Here is a 27369-nt window from a genome sequence, read left to right on the forward strand (position 1 = left end):
CACCTTGAGGATGAAAGGAGGAGCCAAAGCCATGCCAAAGAGAGAGGGGATAGGCTGGGCTTCTTTGGTCTCATAACAAACAGGACTTCTTTCTGAGTGCTTCTTTCTGAGATGGCCTGGTTATCCTGCAATGCTAGGGGCTGGGCATCTGGTATGGGAGGAGGAGGAGCTAAGGGGAAGAGTAAGTAGGGGGATGGGAGGATGGGAGGTGGGGAGTTGAAGGTGGAGGTGGGGGATGGGTAGTGCTTAGCTGTCTGACCTCTATCCAATACAAGCAGAGAAGGATTTGTGTCTGCTTGCCAGGTGGCCCTTGGCATAGATTAATTTGTAGTGATAATCACTCCTTCATTTGTAAATTAAATTAGGCTTTTCAAGCACTTTTACCTTCGTGGAAGAAACCACTTGTCCTGCCTCCTTCTCCCCATGGGGCCAGGCATATTAGTGTGCAAAGAGGCATTGAGACCCAGAGGAAATCCCTTTTCCTTGATAAGCATCCTGAAGGAAACAGGCCCAAGAGCTTGGAGACAGCTCCAAGCTCTGGTTTCCACAGAGAAAAAGGAAGTTGTAAGAAGAGTACCCAGCATGGTTGACAGGAGGCTGGGGGCAGGGTTTGGGGCTCCAAGAAACACAGCCTAAGCCTCTACCCCAATCAGGGTCTGCCCTGGGTCTTGCCTCTCCTGCAAAAGCACTGTGCATCTGGACACTTTGTCACTGAAAACTTGACTTGCCTACCAGGCAGGTGGCATTGTCCTGGTCATGCAGCCTCCAGCTTGAGACAGTGGCCACTCTCTGGCTGGCCCTGGTTGCTCAGCAGAGCTCCAGGGCTTGCTTCCCTCCCCAGGAATGGTAGGAAGTGGTAGTGATTCCTTTAGATGTTGTAACTCAGAACTCTGGCTGCACACTGTACAAAATCTTCATTGAGGACTTATTTGGCTGGGTTTGGGATACCTCTTGCCAGGTATAGTGGTGCATGCCTAAAGTCTCAGCTACTGTGGAGGCAGAGATAGGAAGATCATTTGTTCAAGATCCAGCTGAAGCAAAAGTACAAGATCTCATGCGAAAAACTATTCTAAAAGCAAGAGGACTAGGGGTGTGGCTTAAGATAGAGTACCCACCTAACAATCAAGAGACCCCCAAGTTTAAGACCTAGTACAACTAAACAACAACCATAACAACAGCAACAAGAACAATCACCCCAAAAAACAACCCAAAAGGATGCCCATTTCTCTGAGCTTTGCGGGAGGGAATGTCACAAGACACTAGCTCTTAACCTTCCTGACTTCCTTTGAGAAGCCTTCTCAGCCCTCAGCAGTTGCTTACCACTCCTTTGCCTTTCCCTGTTTGCAGAGAAGCTATTCCCAAGAGCAACTGGGCCACATTTCTTCAGGTGGTAGCACAGGGGCCAGTCACTGCTCCCCCACCATGGGAAATCATGCCAGTGGAAGGGATGAAAATTCCCTCTAGATTTGAACAAACAGCACAGATGCCCATCTGTCTTGTGTGGCTTTGCTGAAGCCAGCTTAGAGGCCAGATGGGTTGGGCCAAAGGCCTCTTGGGGAGTCTTCCCACCCTATGTTGCCAGAAATCAATGCCCTTTGTGTGCCCAGCATCCACAAACAGGAATATGTGGCATCCTTAGCAGCATTATTCTCATACTCATTTACAGCAGCTGATAGCTACAGAGTGTGTGCCATGAGCCAGACTCCACATGAAAGAGGTTGCTAATGCAACATTTCACCAAATTCTTACTACCTGGTATGTGTTATTGCTATCTCCATGTTATAGACAAGAAAACTAAGGCACAGAAATGTAATTTAGCAAAGGTCACACAGCTAGGACGTGGTGATACCAGGACTTGCATTCAGGTTATGTTTGACACTGACTCCCAGTGCTAGAAATGCTTCTCTTTCACCCTGGTCTCTTCAGAATCCTCTCCTTCTGCAGGAGGATTCCCCTGGACAGCATCCTGGCATTCCAGCAATGCATGACTGGATCCAAGCACAGCTCACCCTAGGTGGCATGCCCTTGTTTATCTAGGCTATGCCATCTATCTATTCATGGAACATCTGAGTACAGTGTCATCTTGCTCACCAGCAGGCTGTCATCTCTCATTTTCCCCTATTTTTCTCTCCATCCTCTATGGTTGATCCAGATCCCTAGAGCCATAGATATTCAGCAAAAAAACTACAGGCACTGAACAGAGGGAAGGAAAGAGGCTGGGGCCAACCAAGGTAGTGACATGACCTTGGCCACAGGGACTCAGAGATTAGGTTTTGCCCTTTGTTAGTTGTCAGGCCCTAGTCACTCAGAGAATTCTGAAAGCATCACTTACCAGGCCAGATCACCAAGAGACAGCTGGGTGACTGTCTTCTGCTCAGTACTCTGGCCAATTCCATGCCATCCAAGAAGGCAAAAACCTGTGAGCTCCTGGGGAGAGGAGGGGTCTGTCCTGACTGATGTTATCTATTGATGCTCACCTGTGTTCCCTGAACCCTAGCTCTGCCAGCCAACAGTCCAAGAAAGCACAGGGCCGGCCCTGGTGATGGCTCACTCACCCAGGTCCATGTCTGCAGCCTTGGGCCGATGAGAGCAGGGTACATTCTTAAAGATGGCATCCAGAATCTTCTCCTTCACCTGAGTGATGGTGTCACAGTTGAGGATCTTCACGGGGACCTCGGGGCTATTGGCATTGTCTGGGCTGACACAGCTTAGGACCTAAATATGGGGAGAATTCAAATGGGTGAGGCCCAAAAGGAGGACTCTACAAGTCTAGCACCATCTTGGCTTCTTTCCTGAATCTCTCCCCTACTCCAGGATGGGCTGGGGCAGGAGGAGAGGTGATTTGGAACATCTGTGTCCACAAGACTAGCAGGATACAACCAGGCTTCAACATCGCTACAGAAGTATGAGTAGCTCACTTCATTTCAAACATCACAAAAGTCATGACTTTCCATGACCAGGGTCTCAGCCTGTGGAGGGAATGGGCCGGGGGGGGGGGGGGGCGCGTTTACCACAGAGCAGCCACTGGTGCTCACAGCATATGCAGAGTCTCTTCCAATGCACCTGTGTGCAGGAGGCACGACCTTAGCAGCACACGGATACCCTGGCTACCTGCAGGGCCTTGTTCCACCCCATGTGTCGCTCTGCCTTTCTTCTAGCTTTTGCCCCTTTCCCCCAAACCCACATACTTCTTCAGTACTAATAGGAATCTGGCTACTGCCTCAGCATTTAATAGCTCTGATATAGGGGGAGGGTGAAAGTTCTAAACTGATGGGAAGTTGAAGAATCTGTAAGAAGCTGAATCACACACACACACGTGCACGCCACACATACACATACATTTTAAAAGGTGCCATTTACGTGATTTGGCAATACAAGAGCTCTGTTAAATTAACTAATTCAATAAAAAGCAAATACAGGGATTTTTAAAGAGAAAATTTGCTCTTTTGATGCCTTTAGGTTCAGGTCTCCTGAAATGCTTTCCCAGCTGTGAGCCTGAAGCCCTGTTTAATGTCCCACTCACTGAGGAGCCTGTTTCTCTTAGTTTTAGCATGAGTTGGAAAAGTAACAACTCTGTTTCACCAAACGATTTCTTTTTCTTTAACAAGTTCTGGACTTTTCTTCCTCTGCCATTCTCACAGGTGGCTCAAACTACATTGATGCTTCACTGTTTGTGCTCCTGGTTAGAGCCTCCTGGTGCAAGGTAGGTACTTCTTAGTACAGGAATAAATGAGACATAAAAGCCAGGCAGAAAGGCTGGAATCTCTTAGAGGGATGGGACAGCTGCAAGGTGCCCAACCATTCTGGTCTCTAGATACCCTCTTTGTCCCTGCAGCCTGAGCCCTCTACATGCCTTTCTCCTCCTCCCTCCCTGAACCATGTCCCAGTGGCCTCATCTGGCTTGCAAAGCCAGACACCAGCCCCCTCCCGGACTCCTCCATGTGGTGGCAATCAGAGTCCTGGCTCTGGACTCCTGGCTTTCATTAGCAACTAGCTCAAATGAGGACATGCTTATTCCATTAGGAAGAAGAAGAAAAAAAGTCCCCTAAATTTATAAAACCAAACTCACCCTCCGAATGCCCTAAAGTAAAAAGGATGGAGGCTTTCTCTCAGCCACTCCTCTCCTTTTTCATACCCCTTTCCTGCTCAGTGGCCAAGCAGAGCCTGACCCTTTCTCTTACTGTCTTGTCTTCCAGACTTCTCCTTCTGCCCTACCCCTTGGAGCAAGGTGGGTGGTTCAGCCCACCTCCAAGTCAGGCCTTGTACCATGCCTGTCCAAGGTCTAGCATCAGTAGAACTAAGCACTCAACAGCTAGGAGGTATATTAGTATCTCCTAGAGCACCTGACCAGGACAAGGACAAAGCCTCCTGACCAGGACAGGGATTATTGATCATCAAAGTGACTAGGACTCTTCCAGCACTGTAGAATCCTACTCTTCCCTTCTACGTATCCAGTGAGTCATCTCAAGTGTTCTGGCACCCTGCCAGCCCTCCCTTGCCTCCTCATTGGATGGGGTGCCCCTTCCACCTCTAGAGACATTCTTCCCAGGCCCAAAGCCATTAGGAAATGTCCTTGTTTCCCTGTATTTCCCGGTTTCTTCTCCCTTTCCTTCCTATCCACCTCCACTTTCGCCTTCCTGACCCTCTCCAATGTCTTGCTCAAATCACAAACGCAGCTGGGGGTGGCCAGTAACAATTGTTTTAGCTTCTGGAAGAAAGGCTACTGCAATTTGGGGACAAGCACTATCACACCTCATTGTGTTGCCATTGATATGGAGGATGCGGACAAAGAAAATTAAGGATGGAACAGGGCACATTTTAATCCCAGCTATTTGGGAGGCGGAGTTTGAGACAATTGAGGAGGTCAGCCCAGGGAAAGAGTTAGGGACACTTGCATCCTAACCAACAAGCTGGGTGCAGAGGCATTCATTCCCAGCTAGACAAGAAGCCTCGGTGGGAAGATTGCTATGCTCAGAGGCCAGATCCAAGCAAAAATGCAAGACCCAGTCCAAAAAAATTCCCAAAGTAAAAAAGACTAAGGATGTGGCCCAAGTAGTCAAGTGCCTGTCTAGCACATAGTTCAGACCACAGTACCAAATAAATAAATACACAGACAGACAAATAAATATATCTGTTCAGGCATCTGTTTTGGGAAGGAGCTTTCCCTTTCTTGTTTTAGTTCAATCTTCTAATTCTACTCTGGCAGACAGCAGAAGCAAAAGCTTCGCTTATAGCCTGGGCCTAAGAGTCGACAGGGAGCATTCTATTCTGATATCTGTTGGGATTCCCAGCATTCTCAGAAGCCAGGTATGGAACAGGTGGATCATGGTTGCAGCCTTCTAACCAGCCAGGCAAGGATGACTTTGTTCTGAGGTGAGAGCCATCTCATGACTGGGCTGTGGGTTTGGGAATTCACCTCTTGCTCACAGCAGTTGGATGGTCTGTGAGCATTTCTTTCTCCCAGCTCTGCATGCGTATCCCCCCCTCCTGGCCCCAGTCACTGATCTTTGTGTTTTATTTCCACCTGTTCTCTGATCTCTGACTCCCTGGTTGCCTCTCTTGACTCCCTTCCCAGTTTCTATTGAAGCTTCTCATCCCTCCTTCTACTTCCTCTCCTCTTGTGGAGTAAAAAAGGCCTGGTAGATGATGTGAACTATATTGTAAAAACCTGCGTGTGAACTCATGGGCCTGGAGAGAAAACAGGGAGCCAGTGAGGCCACAGGCAGCCATGCTGTGAAGAGATGGACAGGGCAATGTGAATCAGTAAACCCTTGCCCTGGCTCCCTCCTGTGTATCTGGCCCCATTCAGTCCCCAAGACTGGAGGGAGACAGAGGCAGAACTCAGACAGGTCAAGGTCTGTCTAATTCCAAATCTATGCTCTGGAAGACAGAGCTCCACAGTCTTCTAGAAAAACCTCTGTGACCAAAAGAGGGAGTCTGGCCTTGACAGAGTCCATTATGTATTCCTTGGATGATACCCTACACACTGGCTTCCCATCACACAGCACAGTCACGGCTAGATTTGAGCTTGGACTCATTGGTGACTGTAGGCTTCATAGCCACAAGGAACCTTTTCTAATTTCCTCATACCTCCCTACCTAGAATGTGGAGCTATCCTGGTGGGCTGACCTGTGATGGCCTTGCTGGCTAGGGCCCTTGATCCTGTCTGGGATCATACCATGTAGCCAGCTCATGTGCCCATCACAAGTGGCTCAGCCCACCATAAGCTCTAGTGTGTGTGGGAAGTCTAGGGTGAGGGGGCATGGGAAAGTACCTGGTAGGGCCCATGCTTGGGACAAAGCTTGGGACAAATGCTTGGGGCAAAGGTGCCTCTTATGCCCTTTCACCATCCCCTCAACAGATCAGGGACAGCCAGGACATTAGCCTGCTTGCCAGAGCCTCAGGAAAGCAGCAAGGGGGCTCACCAGGGTCTTGTACTCAATCTGCTGCCTGATGAGCTTGTCCTCACTCAGGGAGTAGCGGGCCTCTCCGGTGATGGCGTCAATGGGGCCCTTCTCCATCTGCTGCTTGATGGCACAGAATAGGGAGAAGAGGGGCTCCCCAGCACACTCCTGGAAGGGAGAAGAAATGAGCTGGACGTGCTCTGGGATGGCAGGTGTACACAGCCACCCCGCTGTCCCCTGCTTCCCCAAAGGTCTTTCTCCTAGTGCCACCTGCTCCAATGCTTGTTCTTCTAGTTCCCTCTTCTATGATTCTCTGCCTCTCAGATTTGCATGTATCTTGGTCTTTGGACAGGGGGTTTCCCCATATTCTTCCCTTTCCTGACCCCAGCCCATTGCCGGCTTGCTCTTGGTCCCTGTCTCCCACTCCCCATCCCATTCTTTCAGAGTCCCAGCAGGAGGCAGAGGTTGATCATTTGTGCCTTGAGTTCCCTGGCAAGTAAGTTAATAATCAGAAGCCCATAGCTCAGTCCCCATTCTGGCTTATGTTCCATATCATGCTCTCTTCCACCCCTGGGACTTTTTTCAGCTTCTGTCAGCCTGGGTCTCAGAGATGGAAGAGGGCTGAAGGGCACTAATAAGTGAATTATTTTTAGCTTAAAATGAGAATTTAGCTTTGGAAGCCACGAAGGACCCTTTCAGAGATGCGTGGACTCCTAACCTGGTAGAAATCAGCCATGAACACCCTGTCTCTGAAGTTACAACTCAAGGTGGAGTGTCTTCTGAGACAGTAGATGGCCAAGGATAAAACCACTCCTTCTGCTTTAGACATGCCAGGCCCCAGGGATGGACCTGGCAGGCCGGGTTGACGGAAAGCTTCTGTCAGGGTGGGATAAACATGGAAGGCTCCAAAGAACCCCACAGTCCATCTTACCTTGAGGAACTTATAGAGGAGGAAGGTGAACCAATTGGTCAACATCTTCTCAGCCACAGACTCTGTCCTGTCACCAGCCACGGCAGGAACAAGTAGACAAAGATCAAGAAAGAAGCATTAGGTCAGAGCCCAGGATTGGCAGAGTAGGGGACAGGTATCTATCGCTGTCTTGTGGCTGTGGGCCTCAGGTCAGATCTTGAGATCCCACAGCACAGGAGAGTTTCTTGGTCACCTAAACCATCCATATAGTCCCCTGCCCTTCGGGGCTTGAGCCACAGGTGGGATTTTCCTGGGTCTGTCTTAGAGCAGTGGGCCCCACAGCACTATGTGAGAATGGCAGTTTTCCTCATCTGCACTGCCCAGCATGGCAGACACTCACCACACACAGTTAGTTACTGAGTACTTGGAAAGTAGCCCATGCATCTGAGGAACTTAAGTTTCTCATCCCACTTGTGCTAACAAATTTAGATATAGATCATCTCTCAAGACTGGACACTCTTGATTAGTCAGTATGGCCTTAGGAAACTTTATGAAAGAAGAGAGTCAACTAGTATATAGAGGGCAAGCATGACAGAAAGACCTGACAATCCAGATAGTAGCCATAACCCAAGCTAAGGAGTCCTATTACTAGCTACCAGAAAACTACAGACCCCACACATCCCAGGAGGCAATGAAATAATCCTACTCCACACTAAGTTCCCATTATTTTGGAATCCTGCTTGAATCTAACATGCATTTTTCATAGCACAACTAAAGCCTACTCAATATTTTGGAAGCAAAGACTTTCAAAAAACTTCTCTAAGCTTCCATTAAGAGAAAACTAATTACATCCAAACTTGTAATATGTGTATTACCAGCTCCAGAAATCAACCAGGAATCCAGTTATAGTTGCCAGACAATATTAAGAATTAAAATCCACAGACATCTGGACAGACACTGGCACCAAGTGAAGTTAGGAGGGGAAAAAAAAAGAAGGAAAGCTTTTGAAAGGTGGGGGCAGCCAGGGGTGAGAAGAAAGAGAAGGAAGTAAAGAAGGGCAGATGCATCTGGGGGATTATGGGTCAAAAACAAAAGGGCAGATAGAGACCCAGAATGCAACCAGAAGACCACGCCGGGAAGCTGTTAGTGGGAAGCCTGGCAGGCAGCGTTAGTAACCCTAGAATTATGCCAGTGGGTGTCTGTGTGGTGAAAGTAAAACAAAAATCAAAACAATCTACCTTGCTGTTTTCAGAGCTGCAGGACGGCTCCTCTAAGCACCAGCCTTTTGTGGCTGTGCAGGTGAATAGATGCCGCTTCAGGAAGCAGCCTTAAGCAAACACTTGTAAAAGCCAGATCTAAGCACTAGCTCTGCTTCAGACCCAGAAATCATGGGTGGAAGTTGTGGGAGGAACAGGGTGACAGAGGATGGAATGGTGTGGGCAGAGCTTCACACAGGGCTTTCAATGAATTAAAATATCCTGGAGGAACCGGTCATTGGTTATTCCTACCCTTAACCCTAACTATTCAGGAGGCTGAGCCCTGAGGATCATGGTTTGAAGCCAGCTCAGATAGGAAAGTCGGTGAGACTCTTATCTCCAGTTATCTATTAAAAAGCTAAAATTAGAGCTGTGGCTCAAGAGGTAGAGCACCAACTTTGAGCAAAAGAATTAAGGACAGCATGTAGGCCTTGCGTTTAAGCACACTGCCAGCACACACACACACACACACACACACACACACACACACACACACACACACACACACACATCCTGGAGGAGAAATAGCTCTTGTCCCAGGGAGAAGGATGCTATAAGAGTACCTGTTTCACACAGAGCCTAAGCCATGGCATGAGTTGTGCCCACATTTACTTTGCAGGTTACAGCAGTGTGGGGGAGGAAGCATCCAGCTTCATGGAACAGTGAGTGGATCCTGAACCCCACTCAGAGGCGATAGTGAGGGCCAAGAGATAGTCACTGGGCTGGGGCCGTGTTGAGTCAGTCATCACTAAAAGACTCATTGGGTTCTTCTCCTTGTCTATTGTGCATGCCCATCACCTGGGTTCCTTGTTAAACAGCAGATTCTGATGCAGTGGGTCTAGGGTGGGGGTCCTGAGCTTTTACATTCCTTTTTTTTTTCACTGATTCTCCTCCTAATGGTTTCTGGTCCTCTATAGCATCAGTGGGGTTTCTCTAGTAACAAACTAGAAATGATCCTGAAAGCATAGTCTTGCTTCTGCATTTCTAACAAGCCCCCAGATGCTGCCGGCAGGGTGAGGATATGGATGCCCTCCCAATTTCAGCTCTGACTTAGTTGAGGCCAAGAATAGTCGAGGTGACTTCATTAGCTTCCATTAGGGAAATCCAGTCAGGGGTAAGGAAGTGGGGGAATAGTCAGGGCAGAAAGCAAAGCAGATCTAGAGATGCACAAAAACAACACGGTGATCCTAGGGCCATGACTGAGTTCTGCCTGTGATGGGCAGAACCTTGTAGATGCACTTGCATTAGCCCAGCCCCACCCCTCCAGGGTAGTCCCTTGCCCTTTGGGAGCATAGCTCTTCTCCCTGAAGCCTGCCTTTGCTCCCCATGGCTGGCACAGGGAGTTCTGGGAGCTCCCACCAGCCTCACCTCCGGAGCAGCAGCTTGGGGTGGTTCTTGCTCTCCAGGTTCTTGTCAATGAGGTCGGCCAGCAGCTGCTTGAGCACATCGGTGGCGTACTCCAGCTTGCTCTGCAGCACAGTCATGATGAGCGAGGCCACGTTGCCTCGATCACGCATGGAGAAGCTCCGCTGAGACTCCAGTGTGCGGATGAAGGACAGCAGGAACACCTTGTTGTTGATGAGCTGGGCGAAGAGCTTCAGGCCTTTTTCCACACGCTCCTGCCGGTAGCCTGGGACCTGTAGAGAAATCAGAGGCCCTGAGCATCCAGCAACCTCCACTCAGGATGGGCCAAGTCTCCCAGCCCACCTGTCACCCACAAGTCCAGCACAGCCCATCTGGCTAGGGCTTACCACGTTCTTCTCAGGATCTGGGCACTTCCCAGCCTCTATTTAACCTTGCTCATCCTCATGACATGGGTCAGTACCTCCAGTTTAGAGAAGACTCAACTTAGAGAGAGCTACCCAAAGTTCCTCAGTGGCAATTCTGAGGCTTCTACCACCTCTGCCGGGATGGTAATGCAGAGCACTACATCCAGGGACCCATTCCCAGCTGCCAGGGTTGCTCCAGGAGGTCAGGCACTGTGGCTTGCATATTTTGCTGAGAGTCTCAAAGCTAGGGACTCTATAGATAGGCAAGTGGCCTGAAGCAGAATTCCTGGATTCCACATAGGTTCTGAATCGTTTGCTGGGCTACCTTGGGCAAGGCTCTATACTACTCTGGAGCCTAAATTTATTCATCCAAGGAAAATGAAAGATGGAGCCTACCAGCCTATGAAGAATTCTCTCTCTGACTCTGGTAGCTGTGGATCTCCTCTGGGCCCTTGTGAAGACCCTGCTTCATCCAGTGAAGAAGGAGGAAGGTGTTTCTACCATCCTGCCTACAGAGTCTGCAGTTTGGAATTTCTTGGTAGGGTACAGCATCTACTTGGCAGATATTTCTGCATCATCCCTGAGCTGGGTGTGCGGATACACTTCCAACACGAGGGAGAACGTGTACAGCAGCCTTGCTCATAGCAGTTGCACACTGGAGATTTCTAGAAACACAGCAGAAGTTGGGTGGATGGCGGATCTACACCCAATGGGAAGCCCCATAGCAATGGCGAGGAAAGACCTGGTGTTGCCCAAGTCAAGCTCACCATGCCTCACACAGCACCTGTGGGTCTGTGTAGCCTAGGCTTTGGATCAGAAAATGCAGAAACTCTGGTCCGTGAAGGAGAACTCCATCACCTCTGGGGTCTACTGTCTGGCCTATAAACTGAGACAATAAGTGCTTGTGTCATAATGTTTTATGAACATTAACTAAGATAATACATGTAAAGCACCTGGCTCACACCATGCTCACTTAAACAGCGACAGATTTATCACCTGTTTCTCCAATTCAAGGACTGCTTTGCCTGTTAATTTCCATGCTATCTAGTGCATGGTATGTTTTGTCTCAGAGGGTTGAGGGTAGAAGTTTCCTCTCCATGTCCTGATGAGAAGTTTCTGGAATAATTCCCCTTTGTAGCCTGTCACCCTTCCCCCAAGTCAGTGCCACGCTGAAAACAAGACTGTATTTATTACCAGATGGTTCTCCGCTTTAGCTAAAGTCCGTGAATATAAAACTGCCTAGTAAATTTTAATTGTAACCCAATATGTTAAAGTCTAGGAGCTGGTGATGGGTTATAGTTGGAAGTTATGATTGATGGCTTCAAGGAATGGTTCAAGAGTGGGATGGGGAAAGCCCAACTCCCACGTGTCTGGACTTACCCACTGGGCCACAAGAGAGAGAAATCTAGTGATCTGCTCTCCAGTATAGCAAGAGGACACCTCTCTCTTCACACTGACAGCTAGTGGTTAGGATTCCCCAAGGATAAAGGTGCTGAGAATGCCTGCTCTCAACGGATTCCTTTAGAATGCTTCCAAACTTAGAATGCCAAAAAAATGAAATATTTTGGTGGCAAGTACAAAACAGTAATGCTCACAAGATCCCTGGATTTCACATAGCTCCAAGGCTACTGTGGGAAAATTAAAGTTAATTTGCATCTATAAGTAGTTAAAAAGAAATTGCTGAAATTGAAGACATGTTCTGAGTATACACATAGAAAGGTCAGAAGCAGAAATATATATAGGTAATATATATATATATATATAGCAACATCAATGGTCCCAAAGAGGAAGCATCCTAAATTACCATTTAAATAAGAAAAATGTAGCATATCTAGCCTGAGGAACTTTAATGAGCCTTGAAAAAAGGAAGAAATTCTGATAGATGCTCCAACACGGATGAACCTGGGTAACATTCTGCCAAACGAAATAAGTCAGACAAAATATTGTCATTCATTTGTATGAGGTCCCTGGAGTATTCCATGTCATAGATGTACAGCAGAAGGGTGGCTGCCAAGGACAAGGTGGAGGAGGTACCCACCTCAGTTTGGAGAGGTGGATGGTGCTAATGGCTACATACAATATGAATATACATAATGTTACTTGGCGCACACCAAGCAATAGAAAAGTGTGTGTGTGTGTGTGTGTGTGTGTGTGTGTGTGTGTGTGTGTGTGTGATCTGGAAAATGAGGCAGGATAGCCCAGAGCAGGATAGATGAGGCCATAGTTGGCTTCACTCAAGGAGAAAGTAGGAGACATGAAGGGTGTCCAGAATCTCACTGGATTCTCTATTAGAATTACAATCTACTAGAACATGATTGTTGGAAGCAAGGCCGAGAGGAGTGCTGGAGATAGAAATGCTTGTATCTAGCCAGGCACCCACAACTCACTCTTGTAATCCTAGCTACTCAGGAATCCGAGATCTGAGGATTGCAGTTTGAAGCCAGCCTGCGCAGGAAGGCTCCTAAGACTCTTATCTCCAATTAACCACCAAACAAGCCAGAAGTGGAGATGTAGCTCAAGTGGCAGACTGCCAACCTTGAGTGAAAATGCTAAGGGACAGCAAGTATATAAGCTCTGAACTCAAGTCCCAGGAACAGCCAAGAAAGAAAGAGGAGGAAGAGAGGGGAAGGAAGGAAGGAAGGAAGGAAGGAAGGAAGGAAGGAAGGAAGGAAGGAAGGAAGGAAGGAAGGGAGGAAGGGAGGAAGGAAATGAAGGAACAATAGCCTGTTGCTGTTCAGAAGGGCAGTAAGATGGAATTGCTGGAATTCTGGTCCTGACAAACAAGGCTGGCATGTACAGTGGAGCAATCTGTGCACTAAACTACTCTAGGTGTACCCATATATAAAAGGGTCTATGGGAGCAGTATTGTGTCCACATGCACAGCCTTCCCCCAGGTCTCCTGGGAAAATGAGACTTGTTAACTCTGCCATTACCCTATGCATCTTTGGTTATGTCTCCAACGAGGGTGGAGAATGATCTGAAAGGCTAGGAATCTGGGACAGAGGGAAGAGAATGAAGGAAGGTCATAAGACAAGAGGAATGAGCTCATATGATAGGACATGGTATGACTTCTAATGAGGGCCATAGAGTGGCCTAGGTAAACAATATAGGGTGAGAAGGTTATATCCACCAATAGAAACCATCTTGTGTGGAAGTGTGAATACTTGCCCAAAGTATTCAGAAAGTATTAATAGAAAATCCAATTGACACAAAAAATATTTTAGAAAACCCAATACAATTGTAAAGTTACATCTTTGGAGTTGGGTTTAGCTAAGGATTTGAACACTTGGTTAACACATGTGAGGTCCTAAGTTTGAACTATAATAAAAAGAAAAGTTACATCCTTTGAAAAATATCTGTGTTGACTAATAAAAATGGAGGAATAACTTTACATGCTCAATTTAGTGCAATTCTTAGGGTGCCAACAAAGGAAGTGCAATTCCTCTCCCCAGGACTGAAATTTTCATTTTATTGCCAACAGACACACAGACACCTGATGATTCACTCACTCGCCATTTCCTGCAAGTCTACTATGCCCAGTTTCCACTCAGCATGTCCTCTACATACACACACACACACACACACACACACACACACACACACACACACACAATTGTCCCATCTGTTCATCCCCCTCTCTTTACTTTTACCCAGAATCACATCACATTTTGATGCTGGAGGAAAGATGGAAGCAGAGAGAAATGGATGAGAAACAGGAAACCAAGGTCTAGGAGCAGAACCAAGGTCAAGAGTCAATGCAAGTGTCCAGATGCAGAAAGTCTGCAAGTAAATTATGACCTATGAGTAAAACCATGTGCACGTGCATGTGTGCACATGTACATGCACATATACACACATACACCCTCTCTTCCTTCCTCCCCTTCTCTCTCAACAAGGGTGGAGAAATGTGTGAGCCACAAGTGTCACCATGGACATGCAATCACGCTGGCAGAGTGCACAGCCTGTATGTCCCCTGAAGAACTCATGTGGATAGTCCCTCCGACATCAGTATTTGCATCATTGCAATACTCCTGAGCAATGGGCATGCTTTCATTTTATGGACAATATAAATCTTGGCAGGAATTTTATTATCCACAGTTGCCTTGGCTCCATCTATCTGGGCGAAGAGGTAGCTCTGGAAAGCACTGCTCTGGTGTGGCACAGTGTGCACACAGGCTTGCCCTGGGAGCCAGTACACAGGGGAGTTGGCTTGCCTGGTCTCAACTCCTGGCTGGGTGGGTCCTCAGCAGATGTCTGGTCTCAGACAAGTACTGGACTTCTGTGGCCCCTTAGTTTTGTCATTTATTAAATAGGCTCCTGGGAGGTTAGATGAATGAATGCCTTTGAAGTGCTTAGAACTGTACAGGGATTTTCCTAACAGCCAACTAAGAGGGATCATTCCTAGGATTATTATTTCGCCCTACTTTCCTCATTTATATTTTCCACTTTTCCCTGGTATTTATCTTCATAAGCCATTCTAAAGCCCTTTCAGAGCAAAGTATAGTATGAATATATGCATAAGCAGAATACCAGGGCAAGTGGCACAGGTCCCTCTCCTGGAAAGATTTTTGGGTCATCATTCCTGTTTCCCTTTCTTTCCCCTCTCACGGATGAGTTTTTCTGGTAGATCTTCAGCTTCTATTTCATTCTATTCTTAAAGGGCTCAATGACCCCCTCTCCATGTCCCCTAAAACCTAAGTGCTGCTCACAGTATGTTCTGAGGTCCACTGTCTTCACCCCATCCCCTCCGGGACAACTGACTGGTACTTACCAGCTGGGAAGCTCAGGAAGACAGGTCCTTCCATGACCATAGTTCTTTCACCTTCCAATCGAAGGGAGGGGCCCTGGACTTGCTAACCACTTCTCTACTTACCTCAAGGTCCCTGAGCACAGGGTGGTCTTCAATTCCTGGGAACAGCACTCTCATGGTGTAGTTTCTGTAATCCAGGAAGGGAATGCCAGCTCCATCCAGGTCACTTGTCAATTCGTGGATGTCTGTCTGCAGCTCCGCAAAAGCTGGCACAAAGAGAAGCCCCATGAGACTGCAGGATGGGGGAAGCAGAGAGTATCCCTGGTCCCCCTGGGAAGCTGGGCATTGGAGCTTGGGTATTTGAGGACAAATGGCATCAGCTGGGAGGAAGCTTTTCTGGAACTGTGTCCCTTGCAAATGGTAGAGGGATGCCCAATGCCATGGCTGGGGTAAAAAAGGACTCATCAACTGAGGGTAGAGGACAGATGACATAGGCTTGCACCATGTGCTAGGACAGGAGGTTGTGAACAGATGGACAGGAGGAGAGAAATGTTGTCAGAACGAGTCTGTCACTTGTCTTGTGTATTGTACTGGGTCGGCAAATACAATCAAAGGTTTCTTCCACTAAAGGAAAACTTCTGAGAGACCAGTGGTGGATGGTCCATCTCCCTGTTACCCTCAGGGTCTGTGCCACCACGGCAGGCTCAGCAGCAGCCCTGAGCTTCTGGAAAATGCTTCAGTGGCACTGTTCTCTTCCCAATCAGCATGGCTGATTGTGACAAGCCATGAGCCACAGCATCCTGCACCCTTTATGGACTCCTGTCTGTCCATCCAGCCCTCTTTCCCTGGGGAACTTTCTAGAAGAGCCTGGTATCCACTTCCTCTGATTTATCCCTTCCCAGCTGGGTGACTGGGGTACTCAGACAGCCAGGAGGGAGTCAGCTTTTGATCAGCCTGCTGCTTTTCTGTAAGTCACCGAGCCTTTCCCACATTCAAAGCCTAACCCCCGCCCCCCCGCCACACCTAAAAGAGATTCTAATCGTTACACCTAATTAGAGGGACGAGTACATTGCAGAGAAAAAATTAAGCAGTGTAAATATAATAAAGGGCAGTAATGAACAGTCCCACAAGGCGGACACTGAGGTGATGGGTGGCTGAAGGATGTGGAAAGGGATGGGGTGTGGCTCCTCTGGTGAGGGGTGGCTCCATATGGGAGCCTGGGGTCTAGGACCAGGTTAAGTCTGTACATTTAACCTAGAGAGAAGGTTCTGGGCTCCTTGCTCTGGGTGACTCACACGAGGAGGTGCAAGGGTAGTAGAGTCTGACCGCTACGTTTCCTTTCTGGGTTTCATACTGATCACACTTCATGGTGGTGTTTGTGATTTTTTTTTTTAATACAAGCTGTGAAACACTCTTCCTTCAAAATCTCAGATCAGCCCTACAGCCTTCCCTTCCTGTGGAAGGAAGACAGCTGAGCATGGCTTGAATGTGTCAGGTCCAGACACCCCTCAGCCCCCCCCCCCTGCCCCAAGTGGACAGTGAAAGCCACTCAACCAGAATCAGGGGTTTAGAGACAGCTCTCATGGGGGTGTGAATGATCCCAGTCTGACACCTGGAAGGAGCCTGTGCACTGCTGGATGGGAGTTTGGGAGTGGTGTGTCTCCGCCTGCTGATTTGTGAATGATACATGTACACATGTGTGCGTGCACACACACACAAACACACACACATGTTTATATGGCCCAATGGTACCTGTCTATTTGCTTCACACACACACAAACTCAGCTGATGGTACAGGACAGGGACCCCCCCCCCCCTCAGCCACATGGTACCTTCCTTGCACTCCAAGGCCACACGGGACTCAAGATTGTCCATCTGCATCTGCAGTCTCTTGAGGGTGAGGTCACTCTCGCGAGATTTGCGCTTATAGGCAATGAGCACAGCCACGATGAAAATGATGAGCAGGCCGCCGGCTACCGCAATGCTAACGATGGCGGGCAGGCTGAGCGGGCTGTCTGGGGCGATATACACCATCCCTGGGGAGTACTCCATGCCACCGACACGAGCCTGGGAGGCACAGAGAAGGAGGGAGCTGGTGGCAGGGCAGCCTGGGGAAGAACCCGAGTCGGGATGAGGGCTGGTTATAGGTGAAGAGCCTCCTTAGCTTGTTAAAAGAGGAAGGAAAATGGAGTGGATGGCAGAAGCCACTCTCCCAACCAGAAAGTCTTCACCAACCAGTTCTGAAAGACCAATAAACTAGGGGGAGATGCTGGGATTAGTAGGGGAAGAAGGAAGCAGGAGTGTGGGGTGGTTGAGAATAGAACTACACTGGATCCGAATCCCAGCTAGACATTCCCTGTGATCCCCTGGACCCCACACACCCAGCGTCCCTCCAGCCCTCTGACAGGTTGTGGCCTTGCCCCTCACCATCACTTTGTGCTTGCCGATGAGGTTGGGGGACTCGCAGAGCAGTTGTACATCTGACACAGTCACGGTGCATGGCTTTTCCCCGACCAGCACGGTGTAGTTCAACTTCACGTTGCCCCCAGCCACTGGTGGGATCAGGTTCTTACCCTGGACAGACAGAAAAGCCCTCACTCCAATCCTTGAATCAAGACTATATCTGCTGGCTCCTGCCAGGGCTTCCCTCCTGGCCATCCCATGCTGCAGGAGAGGCTACTGTCTGTCTAAATCCAGAGCACCTCTGGTTCATGCCATGTCTTGGACGAGGTTTTTCCCACTAAGCTTAAGTACCTGATGCAGTATGATTAAGAGGCTGTGGGACCTTTAAGAGATGGGGTCTAGTAAGAGGTCATTACTGTCCTCCTCTCTGTCCTTTAGCTTCCTATGTCACTATGTGATATCTCCTCACTCTGTGTTCCCACTATGATGCTTTTATAAGAGCCAGTGCTATGTTATTTAGACTTTCTGCCTTCAAAACTGTGAGCTCATTAAACGTCTTTTCTTTGTAAGTGCTCAGCCTCAAGTATTTTGTGATAGTAATTGGAAACAAACTAAAGCAGAATATATATCACCATTTGTCTCCTGGTGGCAAGTCAATAATCAAGCTATTTGGTAGCCTTCTCAACAAAGAGGTATAATCAGTCTCTACCAGTTGGTTCGAACTGTCATAGGAGTTTAAAATTAACTTGCAATTTATGGTCCAAAGAAAACTCAAGCTGCAGTTAGCAAAGGGCTGAATAGGAGAAACTTATGATCCTCTAACTGCCAGATTCCTGGATGCTGAGAACAAAAGCTTGGGTCAACAGTGCTCTAGATGAATCTGCCTGCCCTGGATATATTGAGTCTATGAAGAAGGTTCTGGTACATAAGAGCTGTGAAATCTGCAGGCGCCTGTGACTTCCAGACTCTTCCTGTGTCCAGAACACCTCCACCAACCAACATAGTGGCTTCCTTTCACCCCACCCTGTGCTACCTTAAGGATGATGGGAGTGCCAGGCTTGAGCTCCAAGATTCCTGAGGGACCAAAGGCTTCAAACACAGGATTGGGGTAGTAGGTGAAGTTGGTCTTGTTGAGGATTAGCAGAGACTGGACATTGTCCAGGATGAAGCCGAACTCCTCAGGCCTCTCAGTGAAATCTGACTGATGGTCAGGATTCAAGGCTAGGGCTGGAGCCTGGCAAGTCATCTCCGTAGCATTCAGTACCTCACAGATCTGTGGGAGGAGCCCAAGAAGGTGATGACACAGCGTGTCTGCAGCCCCCCCCCCACACACATGATGGGTCCCCTGGGGTGCCAAACATAGAGCAGTGTGGCTTTACCAAATGGGTGTGGCAGTGGCTAGGTATTTGTATGTTAGGAAGGAGCAGTTGGTTGTATATGAAACCCCAGAAGCTCAAGAAGTAATCAATCCTCTGGACCTGTACACTAAAGGCTTGAAAATACCCCTCTATCCCACTTTCCTAGGATAGGGGGGTTGCATGCTTGGTGACTAGTCTATGAGCCAGGGCAAGCCTAGGTCGTTGGGGAGCCCCACCCTTTGGGAAGGTGACATGTTAAATGGGGACTCCCCCCACCCTAGGCTCTACTCATACCACACTCACATTAATGTGCTCCTTCCCTCCGTGCTTGGCTCGGATCTGGGGGTTCTGTATAAGATCCAAGTGAGTCCCCCAGACAGCGATGGGTGTGTTTCCACTGCCCAGGAAGAAAGACAGAGGCATGAAAATCAAGGAAGGGAAGACACTTGTCCATGATGGAGATGGAGATGATGATGATGATGATGATGATGATGATGTTGGTGGTGGTGATAATGATGATGAAGATACTGTGACACTAATAGTGAAAAGTAGGTGGCACAACAGTGTACTTGGGGACAAAGTGGATAAGCTATGTGCTAATAAGGATAAATATCCCAGCAGCCAAGGGGAAGAAAGTGACAGAGATGTGTCATCCCTCCTAGGGCTTATTTGGAACAACAATAGTTTATCAAAGCTTAGATGACAGCCCAGACCCTTGGTATCTGAGATCTGACCTTGGCCCCAGGGTCTCTTCCTTCAGTGCTCATGGGTGTTGGGACTTTCACACACCAGGCCCTCATCTACTAGAAGCTTAACCCCAGATGGTCCCCTATACACTCTCTAAAGCTGAAACTGTCTGCCTTCCAAAACTGGGCAATTGTGCCACACATAAACTGAGACTGGGAAGAAAACAAGCCCTGGCACCCAGACACCTCTTCCAGGAGCACACGTGTGACATGATGCAGAACTTGGGTCTCCGGTACCCAGAGACAGGGCAGTACACTGATGAGGAGAACTCAGGTGAGTCATATCCATATCACCTTTAAAAAGATGCCACTTTCCTGTCCCAACAGAGGCCCTGGTTCCCAGAATTCAAGAGAAATTTGCTATCTAAAAGCAGTCTTTAGCAAATTCACCAGCTATAGGCTGATGAAGAATTACAAGTGGGTGAGAATCATTAAACTACTTCATCTACATGAATATCTGTCTGTCTGTCTGCCTGCTTGCCTATCTGCCTGCTTGTCTGTCCATCTAACCATCTATCAATTCGCCTAATTTATTTTTATTCCCCAAACTCCAGATTGAACTCTGAGCTCATACTTCTAGGTAGGCACTCCACACTTCTACACTTCCAATTCTTTTGCTTTTAATTTGTTTCAGTGAAAAGTCTTGTATTGTTCCCTGGGCCATTTTGGGCCATGATGCTCCTACCTCCACCTTCTGAGTACGATCACAGGCACACATTTGCTACATCTGGTCCCACCTTAGATGTCTTTTTACTTCCTTTCCTCCTTGAGTGTGCGTGTGTGTGCCTGTGTGTGACAAGATGATTCCTGTGACACTTGGGGAAACTCTTACTACCCGCAGTGAAGTCTAGAAGGGCTTCTGGCCTCCAGTTATCCCCTGCCTTCAGTTGTCAATTCCGTGTACAGTTGCAGAGTCTCTGCACCACTGTCACTGAGCCACCCAGGCAGGTTGTGCCAAGTCCAAGCCACACCTTGTGCAAACATACCTCAGCCTTAGACTTCCAACAAAACAAAACATACTAGAGCTGGCTGGCAGTCCTGGAATGTGTCTCCAACCTCCTAGCTGTGAGCGTGACTCAGGGACACTGCCAAGTGCCAGGAAGGATGACACTTCTATTTCTGTGATGATGCTACATAGAAAGACTGAATTCAGCTAGGCTGTATGCCTCAGAGTCATGGAGTTTCTAGAATGAGGCACACACAAAGAAACCATCAACTTCTTTCATTCTTCAGGTTCTAGGGCCAAATATGGAGTGGCCTTTGACTGTCTGTATCCTCCTCTGTCCCTCTTGGTCTTCATCGAATTAAGGCCATAGCTAACATTTCCAGGTTAGACCTTACAGAGTGACTAACACTTCTGGGTTGGGCAGTACATACTCCATCCCCTCAGCCTTCCCTCTGGTGGCAAAGGCAGAGACTGGCAAAGTTTCTGTAAAGGACCAGACAGTAAATATTTTAGGCTCTGCAGGCCATATGGTCCCTGTCATAACTACTCAACTCTGTGTTGTAATGAGAAACCAGCTATAGACAATACAAATAAGTATAGCTGTGTTCCAATAAAACTTTATTTGCAAAAGCAGGTGACTGGCATATATTGGGTTTAAACATAGCTCCTTGGAATATACATCCTTGGGTTTAAAGATGGCTCTTTGGCCTATACATGGACTGTCAATGTACCTAACTGCCTCCTACAGAACTTGTTTTATTTTGTTTTGGCCTATATATGCCAGTATTGGGGCTTGAACTCAAGGCCTTGTGCTCTTGCCTAGCTTTTCTACTCCAAGTTTGCACTCCACCACTTGAACAATACTTCCACTTGCCCTGCATTTCTTCATAAGAAATGGCTCCTTTAGCCCCAGAGCAGACAGTAAGACAAAGAGGAAGCTGATTCAAGCATTGTACTCCCCTCTGGCTCTGCCTCTCAATTCATTTCCTGGTTGCCCAGTGTGGGGATTCACAGGTGATGGACCCCACTCAGAAAGCTGTGAAGGCCACTTGTCTGATAAGCAGTAGCCTGAGATGAGTCCTTTCCTTTCTAGCCAGTCTTCTCCCTATGCTGTCTCATGGAGCAGGTTCCCAGACATCTGAATGGGCCCTGCAGTAAAGATGCCCACCACACAGCTTCTTCATCTCTGCAAGAGATCCGGAGGTTTCCAAATCTCTAGGAGATGGAGGCCCAGAAAGATACTGTGACTTGCCCCAGGCAAATGGCTGAAAAGCTGGACTCCTGCCCCAGGATCTTCCTAAAGCAGCATTAAACACCTAGTTTCATCTTCTGGATCATGCATTTAGTATATTCATATTGAACACTGAGGAAAGTGCAAGGAACAAAGCCCAAACAGTGCCCTTGAGAAGTTTGCAGTAGAGGAAGAGACAAAGCTAAACAGGCCACCAGGGCACAGGCTATAAGGATGAGCTGTCAGGAGGCCTAGGAGCTCAGAGGATGGGGACAGACTGGATGCAGCAAGGCCTAGAGAAGGGGAAAGAAGTTGACCTTAAGCTTCTTCCTTCTCCCCTATACCTCAGCCTGAGGGAAGACCAGAACTACTGCTGATTTTTACCAGAGGCAGGATATAGGGGAATCAAACTGGCACCTTGTGGTTGTGTGCCTAACTACCAAGAGCCCCACCAGTTCTGATGCTGGGGACAGGCTGGCTGGTTAGAGTTCTGCCTCCGTGCCGGGGCTTGCACACAATGGCTGTCTCTGGGGGAAGTAGTACTGTTGGGAACGAATTTCACCCCTACCAAACTTCTAAACAGGATTGGGTCCCTAGAACTTTCTTTGAAGTTTTAGCACCGAGGAAGGAAACTGAGGTGTGAGGCAGGGAGGAGAGTTGGGGTTGTTCTTACCTGACAATGCTCCACTCAGGCTCAATGCGCACGATGGTGGGGTCCTCCACGTACTGGAAGGCCAGGTCCTGGTGGATTTTCGCCCTGTCCACCTGCACTGTCACCTTCATCTCCAGCACTTCATCTGAAGATGTGGTGTTGCAGACGATGAAGGATGAAGACCGCCTGGAGAGGGAAGGCAGCACACTGAGCCTCCTGGGTATTGAGGAGACCGGGGACAATGGTCCTGGTTCAACCTCTTCCTCCCCACTCTGTCAGGCTCCTCAGGAGCAGAGAACAAGCTTTGGCCAGACATAAAGCTCAAGGACTGGGTTCAGAGGCTCTTTGACCAAGATTTTCAACTAGGCCTAGTCTTGGGGAGTCGGGGAGGAGAGCCTGTTTGGTTTACCTGGCCTTATTTTTGGCCAAGATATCCTGATAAATTATTCTGGTAACAATTACACACACACACACACACACACACACACACGCACACACACACACACACACACACACGCACACACACACACACACACACACACACACATGCGCACGAACACACTCACATACACCCCCCCCAACACACACACAAATCTGCTTCCCATGTCTTGCCCTCAGCAACAATTCCTTTAAATCAGTCAAGTAAGAACTCCCAAACTACCATTCTCTTCGTAGTTTTCATTTTCCCTTTAGTCTGCTGGTCGACCCCCAGCTGTCTTCTCTGCATTTGCAGTTGAGCTCTGCTTATCTCCTGTTGTGACTGTCTCCAGACTACTACAAGATTCTGAAAGAATTTATCCCTATCATTTTACTGAGTGTCTTTAGCATTACTCATGCAAGGCCTGGCCTGGTCTGACTTCAGATCTGTCAGAGCACTGGGCATAGGACCTCCAGGGAAACCTCTCTCTAGAGACCCTCAGGCATGCCACATCTCCTGGGCCCCTCCCAGAGGTGCCATCTGCTGCTCCTCCCTTAGGCTCTTTCTGGGTTAGATCAGTGAAACAGTGTTCTAGGCTAGAAAATCTGACCTTGGAAGCTCCACCTCAGCCTCAGAGCTATTCCAGTTATTTGTGGGCTGTAATTCCTGGCTGCTGGACCACAGCTGGAGGGAGACTGACAGCCATAGACCCTGAGCTTGCTCTGTTTTCCTCTGTAGGGAGGCTGTACCAGGGTACTAGGCCGAATGATGGTCAGCAGCCTGGATGCCTTCTTGGGAAAGGTGTGCCCAACAGGCATCTAGCCTAGCTTCTGACCTCTCTCAAGGACAGCCCAGCACCCAGGTTCAGAGGGAGGAGCAAGGACATCCAAGGGTGGCCTGGGAGGTAGCAATCCTCTCATCAATATGGAACCCCCAAGATCTCTGTGGGGGTCTACCTGTTGGAGCTGGGGTTACCTGTGGAAAAGGCAGGGCTGCTTTCCGAACATCACCACCACGTTACTGCCCGCATTTAGGTTGGTGCCGGTGATGGTCACTTGGGTGCCCCCAGACATGGGCCCCTTGCTGGGCTTCAGGTCTGAGAGGGTCAGTGTCTGCAGAGGGAAGAGTGAGGGTGAAGTCACATTGCACTGGACACATGGGTGAGGCCAGGCCCAGAGCTGCCTTATGAGATCCCCCAGAGAGCCACGTCTTCATCTTGTGAAGATAGGCAAGGACCAAGACCCTGCGAGTCTCTATCTTCATATTAACAACAATGATAGTGTCTGCTACTAGGTAGTGATTTTTTAAGTGCCAGACTTAAGTTTGTCTTCATCTACAAAAATGTATATGTGTAGGTGCATGCACGCATGTGTATAGTTGTCCCAGATGAGGTTCAGAGATGTTAAGTAACTTTCCCAGGGTCATCCTGCTAAGAAGCAGCATCTGACCCTGAAGCTGATTCCACTTCCTTTGGGCAATGTGGGATGTCCCTTTCCCATCTTCCTCATGCTTCTCTAGAGAGCTTCCCACAGCACTGGTGACCAGAGCAACAGCCACCCTGTAGGAGGACCTGCATCCTCCCAGCAGCCTTTGGCTAGGATGAGGTGTGAGGAGTGGCCAGGCTGGGGCTAGGGGCTGAGAGAAAGCTCTTGACAGCCAGGGATTTGGAGTTGCAGTTTATTCTTTCATTAGCATTTTAATGGAAAAACTTTCCTGAGTCCCAAGTGAGAAGCCTGTATCTGCATTTAAATGAAGATTTCTCTTTCCCTTCCCCAGCCACCTTGCCCTGAAAGAACTGCCAATGAAGTTCAACCCACTTGGCTCCCCAGTGCTTCTGACCATCTCCCTTGGGAGCCTGCAGGTCCAGAGCCTGGCCTCAAGCTGGTCTCCTTCAGGGCATTCCTACAAGTACACACCTGGAGACACCTGCAGGCCCAGGCCTGGTCTAACCTATTGGGCCTGGCCTGTTCTACTTTGAAATCCTTGCTTGGGACAAGGGTGGGGTGAAAGAATGTAAAGAGCCCCTTTCTCAGCTCTGTCTGAATCATGCTGTGTGACTATGACAAGATATTGATAAACCTCTCTGGTCATGTAATCAGAAGGCTGGACTCCCAAATGAGTTCCTCCATGCTTCAGGACAACTATGTCATGTAACTTATAGGTAGGCTATATCTTTCCAAATATTCCCTTGGCCAAATGAACTCCCCAGAGAGGGAAAGAGAACAGAGAGCCTGCCCCTTGTTCTATCTGTGCACAGGCTTTAGATCAAGTCCAGGAAAACTGGAGAGACTGAGAGCAACCACGCTTTGACAGCCGTGGGTGAGGTTCCTAGCTGGGTAGAGAAGTAATCCCTGTGGGCTTTGCCTATGGTGCTAAGTGGGTAGACTGCAGGGGCACTGTTCTGGGGGGTGGGGAGAGGGTGCTACAGACACAGTTTTAGACTTGTGAGAAACTGTTTAATTATTCAAGTCATGCATCATTAATATTTCATCGTGGGTTTGCATGGAAATTCAAATTCTGCATTATATGCCAGCTCCTCACTTGGCTCCACAAATGGAGATGGAAAGAGAAACATCCCTGGGGCCTCATGGTGCATGCCTGGAATACCAGCTATCGGAGAGGCATAGGTTGGAGTTTGGCCCTAAGCCCAAAGCATAAGATCCTATCTAAAAAGTAAGTAAAGCAAAAAATAAATAAATAAATAAAGGGGGGGGTGGTTACTAGGGTGGCTCTTGAGGCCCTCAGTTCAAAGTCCAGTATTGCAGTAGTGCCAGGTGGGGCAGAGCTGGTAACAAGACCAGGAGTGTTAATTTGGACTTGGCCCGTGGGTTTGGGAAGAACAAACCACTCAGCAGAGAGGGCCTGATTTTAAAGGGAAACTGAGGAAGACTTAGAATTGGCAATAGAAAGAAACTCCCAGCATGCCTCAGATTCTGAGAAGCACCTCTACAAAGGACTCTCCCATATGTCCTGTCTCCAGACAGCCTGGCTGTCCCAGGACTCCAGAGAAAGAAGGCTTCTGTGTGAGCTTGCAAGGCGTGTTACCAATTAGCTGGCCACCCATCTGAGAAGACAGACACTGGGCCATTGAGAAGCATCATGGAGGCGGGGAGGAATCTGTCCCTCCCTGAATCCCTGCTGACACTCATGGGATTTTCTGTCTCTGATTCCTACCTGGAACACCTCACAGCTCTATGAGGGGCATCTTCATGACCCCAACATGTAAATTGAGGTAGGGAGGCTGTGGTTCTCACACCATTCTCTCTGCCTGAAAGTCTTCCCCAGAGGACCTGTAGAACTAGGGTAATGCCTCAGAGGTGTCCCTCAAATAGAAGTGACACAGGTCTTTGAGTCTCAGCTGCATTGGAGCAATTCCACTGATGGTGTCATCTACCATCATTGCTCCTCATGGCAACTTGAATCTGACTTTCCTCATCTCATGGTCCCTTCTCTTTCTGCCCTTCCCTCTCATCTTCCAGGGCATATCTAACCCCATTAGCCTTATTCCAGTATAGTGCCTGCCACTCAGGGTTTACATGCAAATAAGTCAGGCCTGAACAAATCCACTTCTCCATCTCTTCTTCCCTCAATGACAAATACCTCAGATTCCCACACATCCTGCTTCAGGGTGAAAACTACCCTGTAGGTGGATTCTCATAAGAAGTCAGGACCTGGCTACTTATATCTGCCATCTTAACTATGCAGGAGAATGAGACCTCTGAGCTGAGGTTCAAAAGCCAGCCCCAGCACTAAAATCAGTGACATTCTTATCTCCTATGAACCAGCAAAATGCTGGAAATGGAAGTGTGGCTGGAATGTTAAAGCACCAGTCATAAAGAGAAAAAGCTAAGTGGAAATGCAAAACCCTGAGTTTCAGACCCAGTACTGGTACAAAAAAGTAAGAAAGGGTGGGGAGTTTGGCCTAGTGGCTTGCCTAGCATGCACAAAGCCCTGGGTTCGATTCCTCAATACCAAGTACATAGAAAAAGCCAGAAGTGGTGCTGTAGCTTAAGTGGTAGAGCTCTAGCCTTGAAAAAGCCCAAGGACAGTGCTCAGGCCCTGAGTTCAAGGCTCAGGACAGGCCAAAAAAAAAAAAAGCAAAAAATATATGAAAAAAAAAAGATAATGAAAACACATATACTGAAAAAAAAAGCAAGAAGGAAAGAAGGGAGGGAAAAGGGAATTAGAGCAAGACTATGGGGGATATAGTGGCATCTCCACCACCACTGTACTCCTTGGCCTGTGACCATCAGCTCAGAGTGCCCACTGCAGCCCCTGGGAAGCTTTGACCAAGTTAATAATACCCCACCTGCTAAGTGTGGTTGAGATAGTAGGGATAAGGCTCCAGGGGTTTTGGTCAGACTTCCAAGAGATCCTGGCCTCATCAGGTTGGAAGTTCCCGTGTACCATGAGGGCCAGCACAGAAATGAAGGCATTGGCTTTATTTCCAAAAGCTTACTGGGCTGCAAAGAGGAGCAGAGCCCAAGGCGACCACTGAGCATAGTGCCAGGGGAAGCCACAGAAGC

At 48.4% G+C, this 27369-nt stretch overlaps 1 protein-coding gene and 1 pseudogene across 1 annotated transcript in view; both read right to left on the reverse strand.

The window, feature by feature from the left end:
• Positions 1-27369, reverse strand: part of Plxna4 (plexin A4) — a 338047-nt gene that overhangs the window by 21839 nt on the left and 288839 nt on the right. The window contains exons 14-24 of the mRNA XM_090333317.1: positions 23819-23955; positions 22447-22611; positions 19154-19247; positions 18526-18765; positions 17517-17663; positions 16922-17156; positions 15213-15355; positions 9939-10207; positions 7336-7402; positions 6426-6572; positions 2556-2715 (exon numbers count right to left, since the gene is read on the reverse strand). Coding sequence (XP_090189443.1) covers positions 2556-2715; positions 6426-6572; positions 7336-7402; positions 9939-10207; positions 15213-15355; positions 16922-17156; positions 17517-17663; positions 18526-18765; positions 19154-19247; positions 22447-22611; positions 23819-23955 — 1804 coding nt within the window. The remainder of the gene's footprint in view (positions 1-2555; positions 2716-6425; positions 6573-7335; positions 7403-9938; positions 10208-15212; positions 15356-16921; positions 17157-17516; positions 17664-18525; positions 18766-19153; positions 19248-22446; positions 22612-23818; positions 23956-27369) is intronic.
• Positions 9437-9542, reverse strand: LOC150063590 (small nucleolar RNA U3; annotated as a pseudogene).

This window comes from Megascapheus bottae, chromosome 5, assembly GCF_031878675.1.
Source record: "Megascapheus bottae isolate mThoBot1 chromosome 5, mThoBot2.hap1, whole genome shotgun sequence".
NCBI lineage: Eukaryota > Metazoa > Chordata > Mammalia > Rodentia > Geomyidae > Megascapheus > Megascapheus bottae.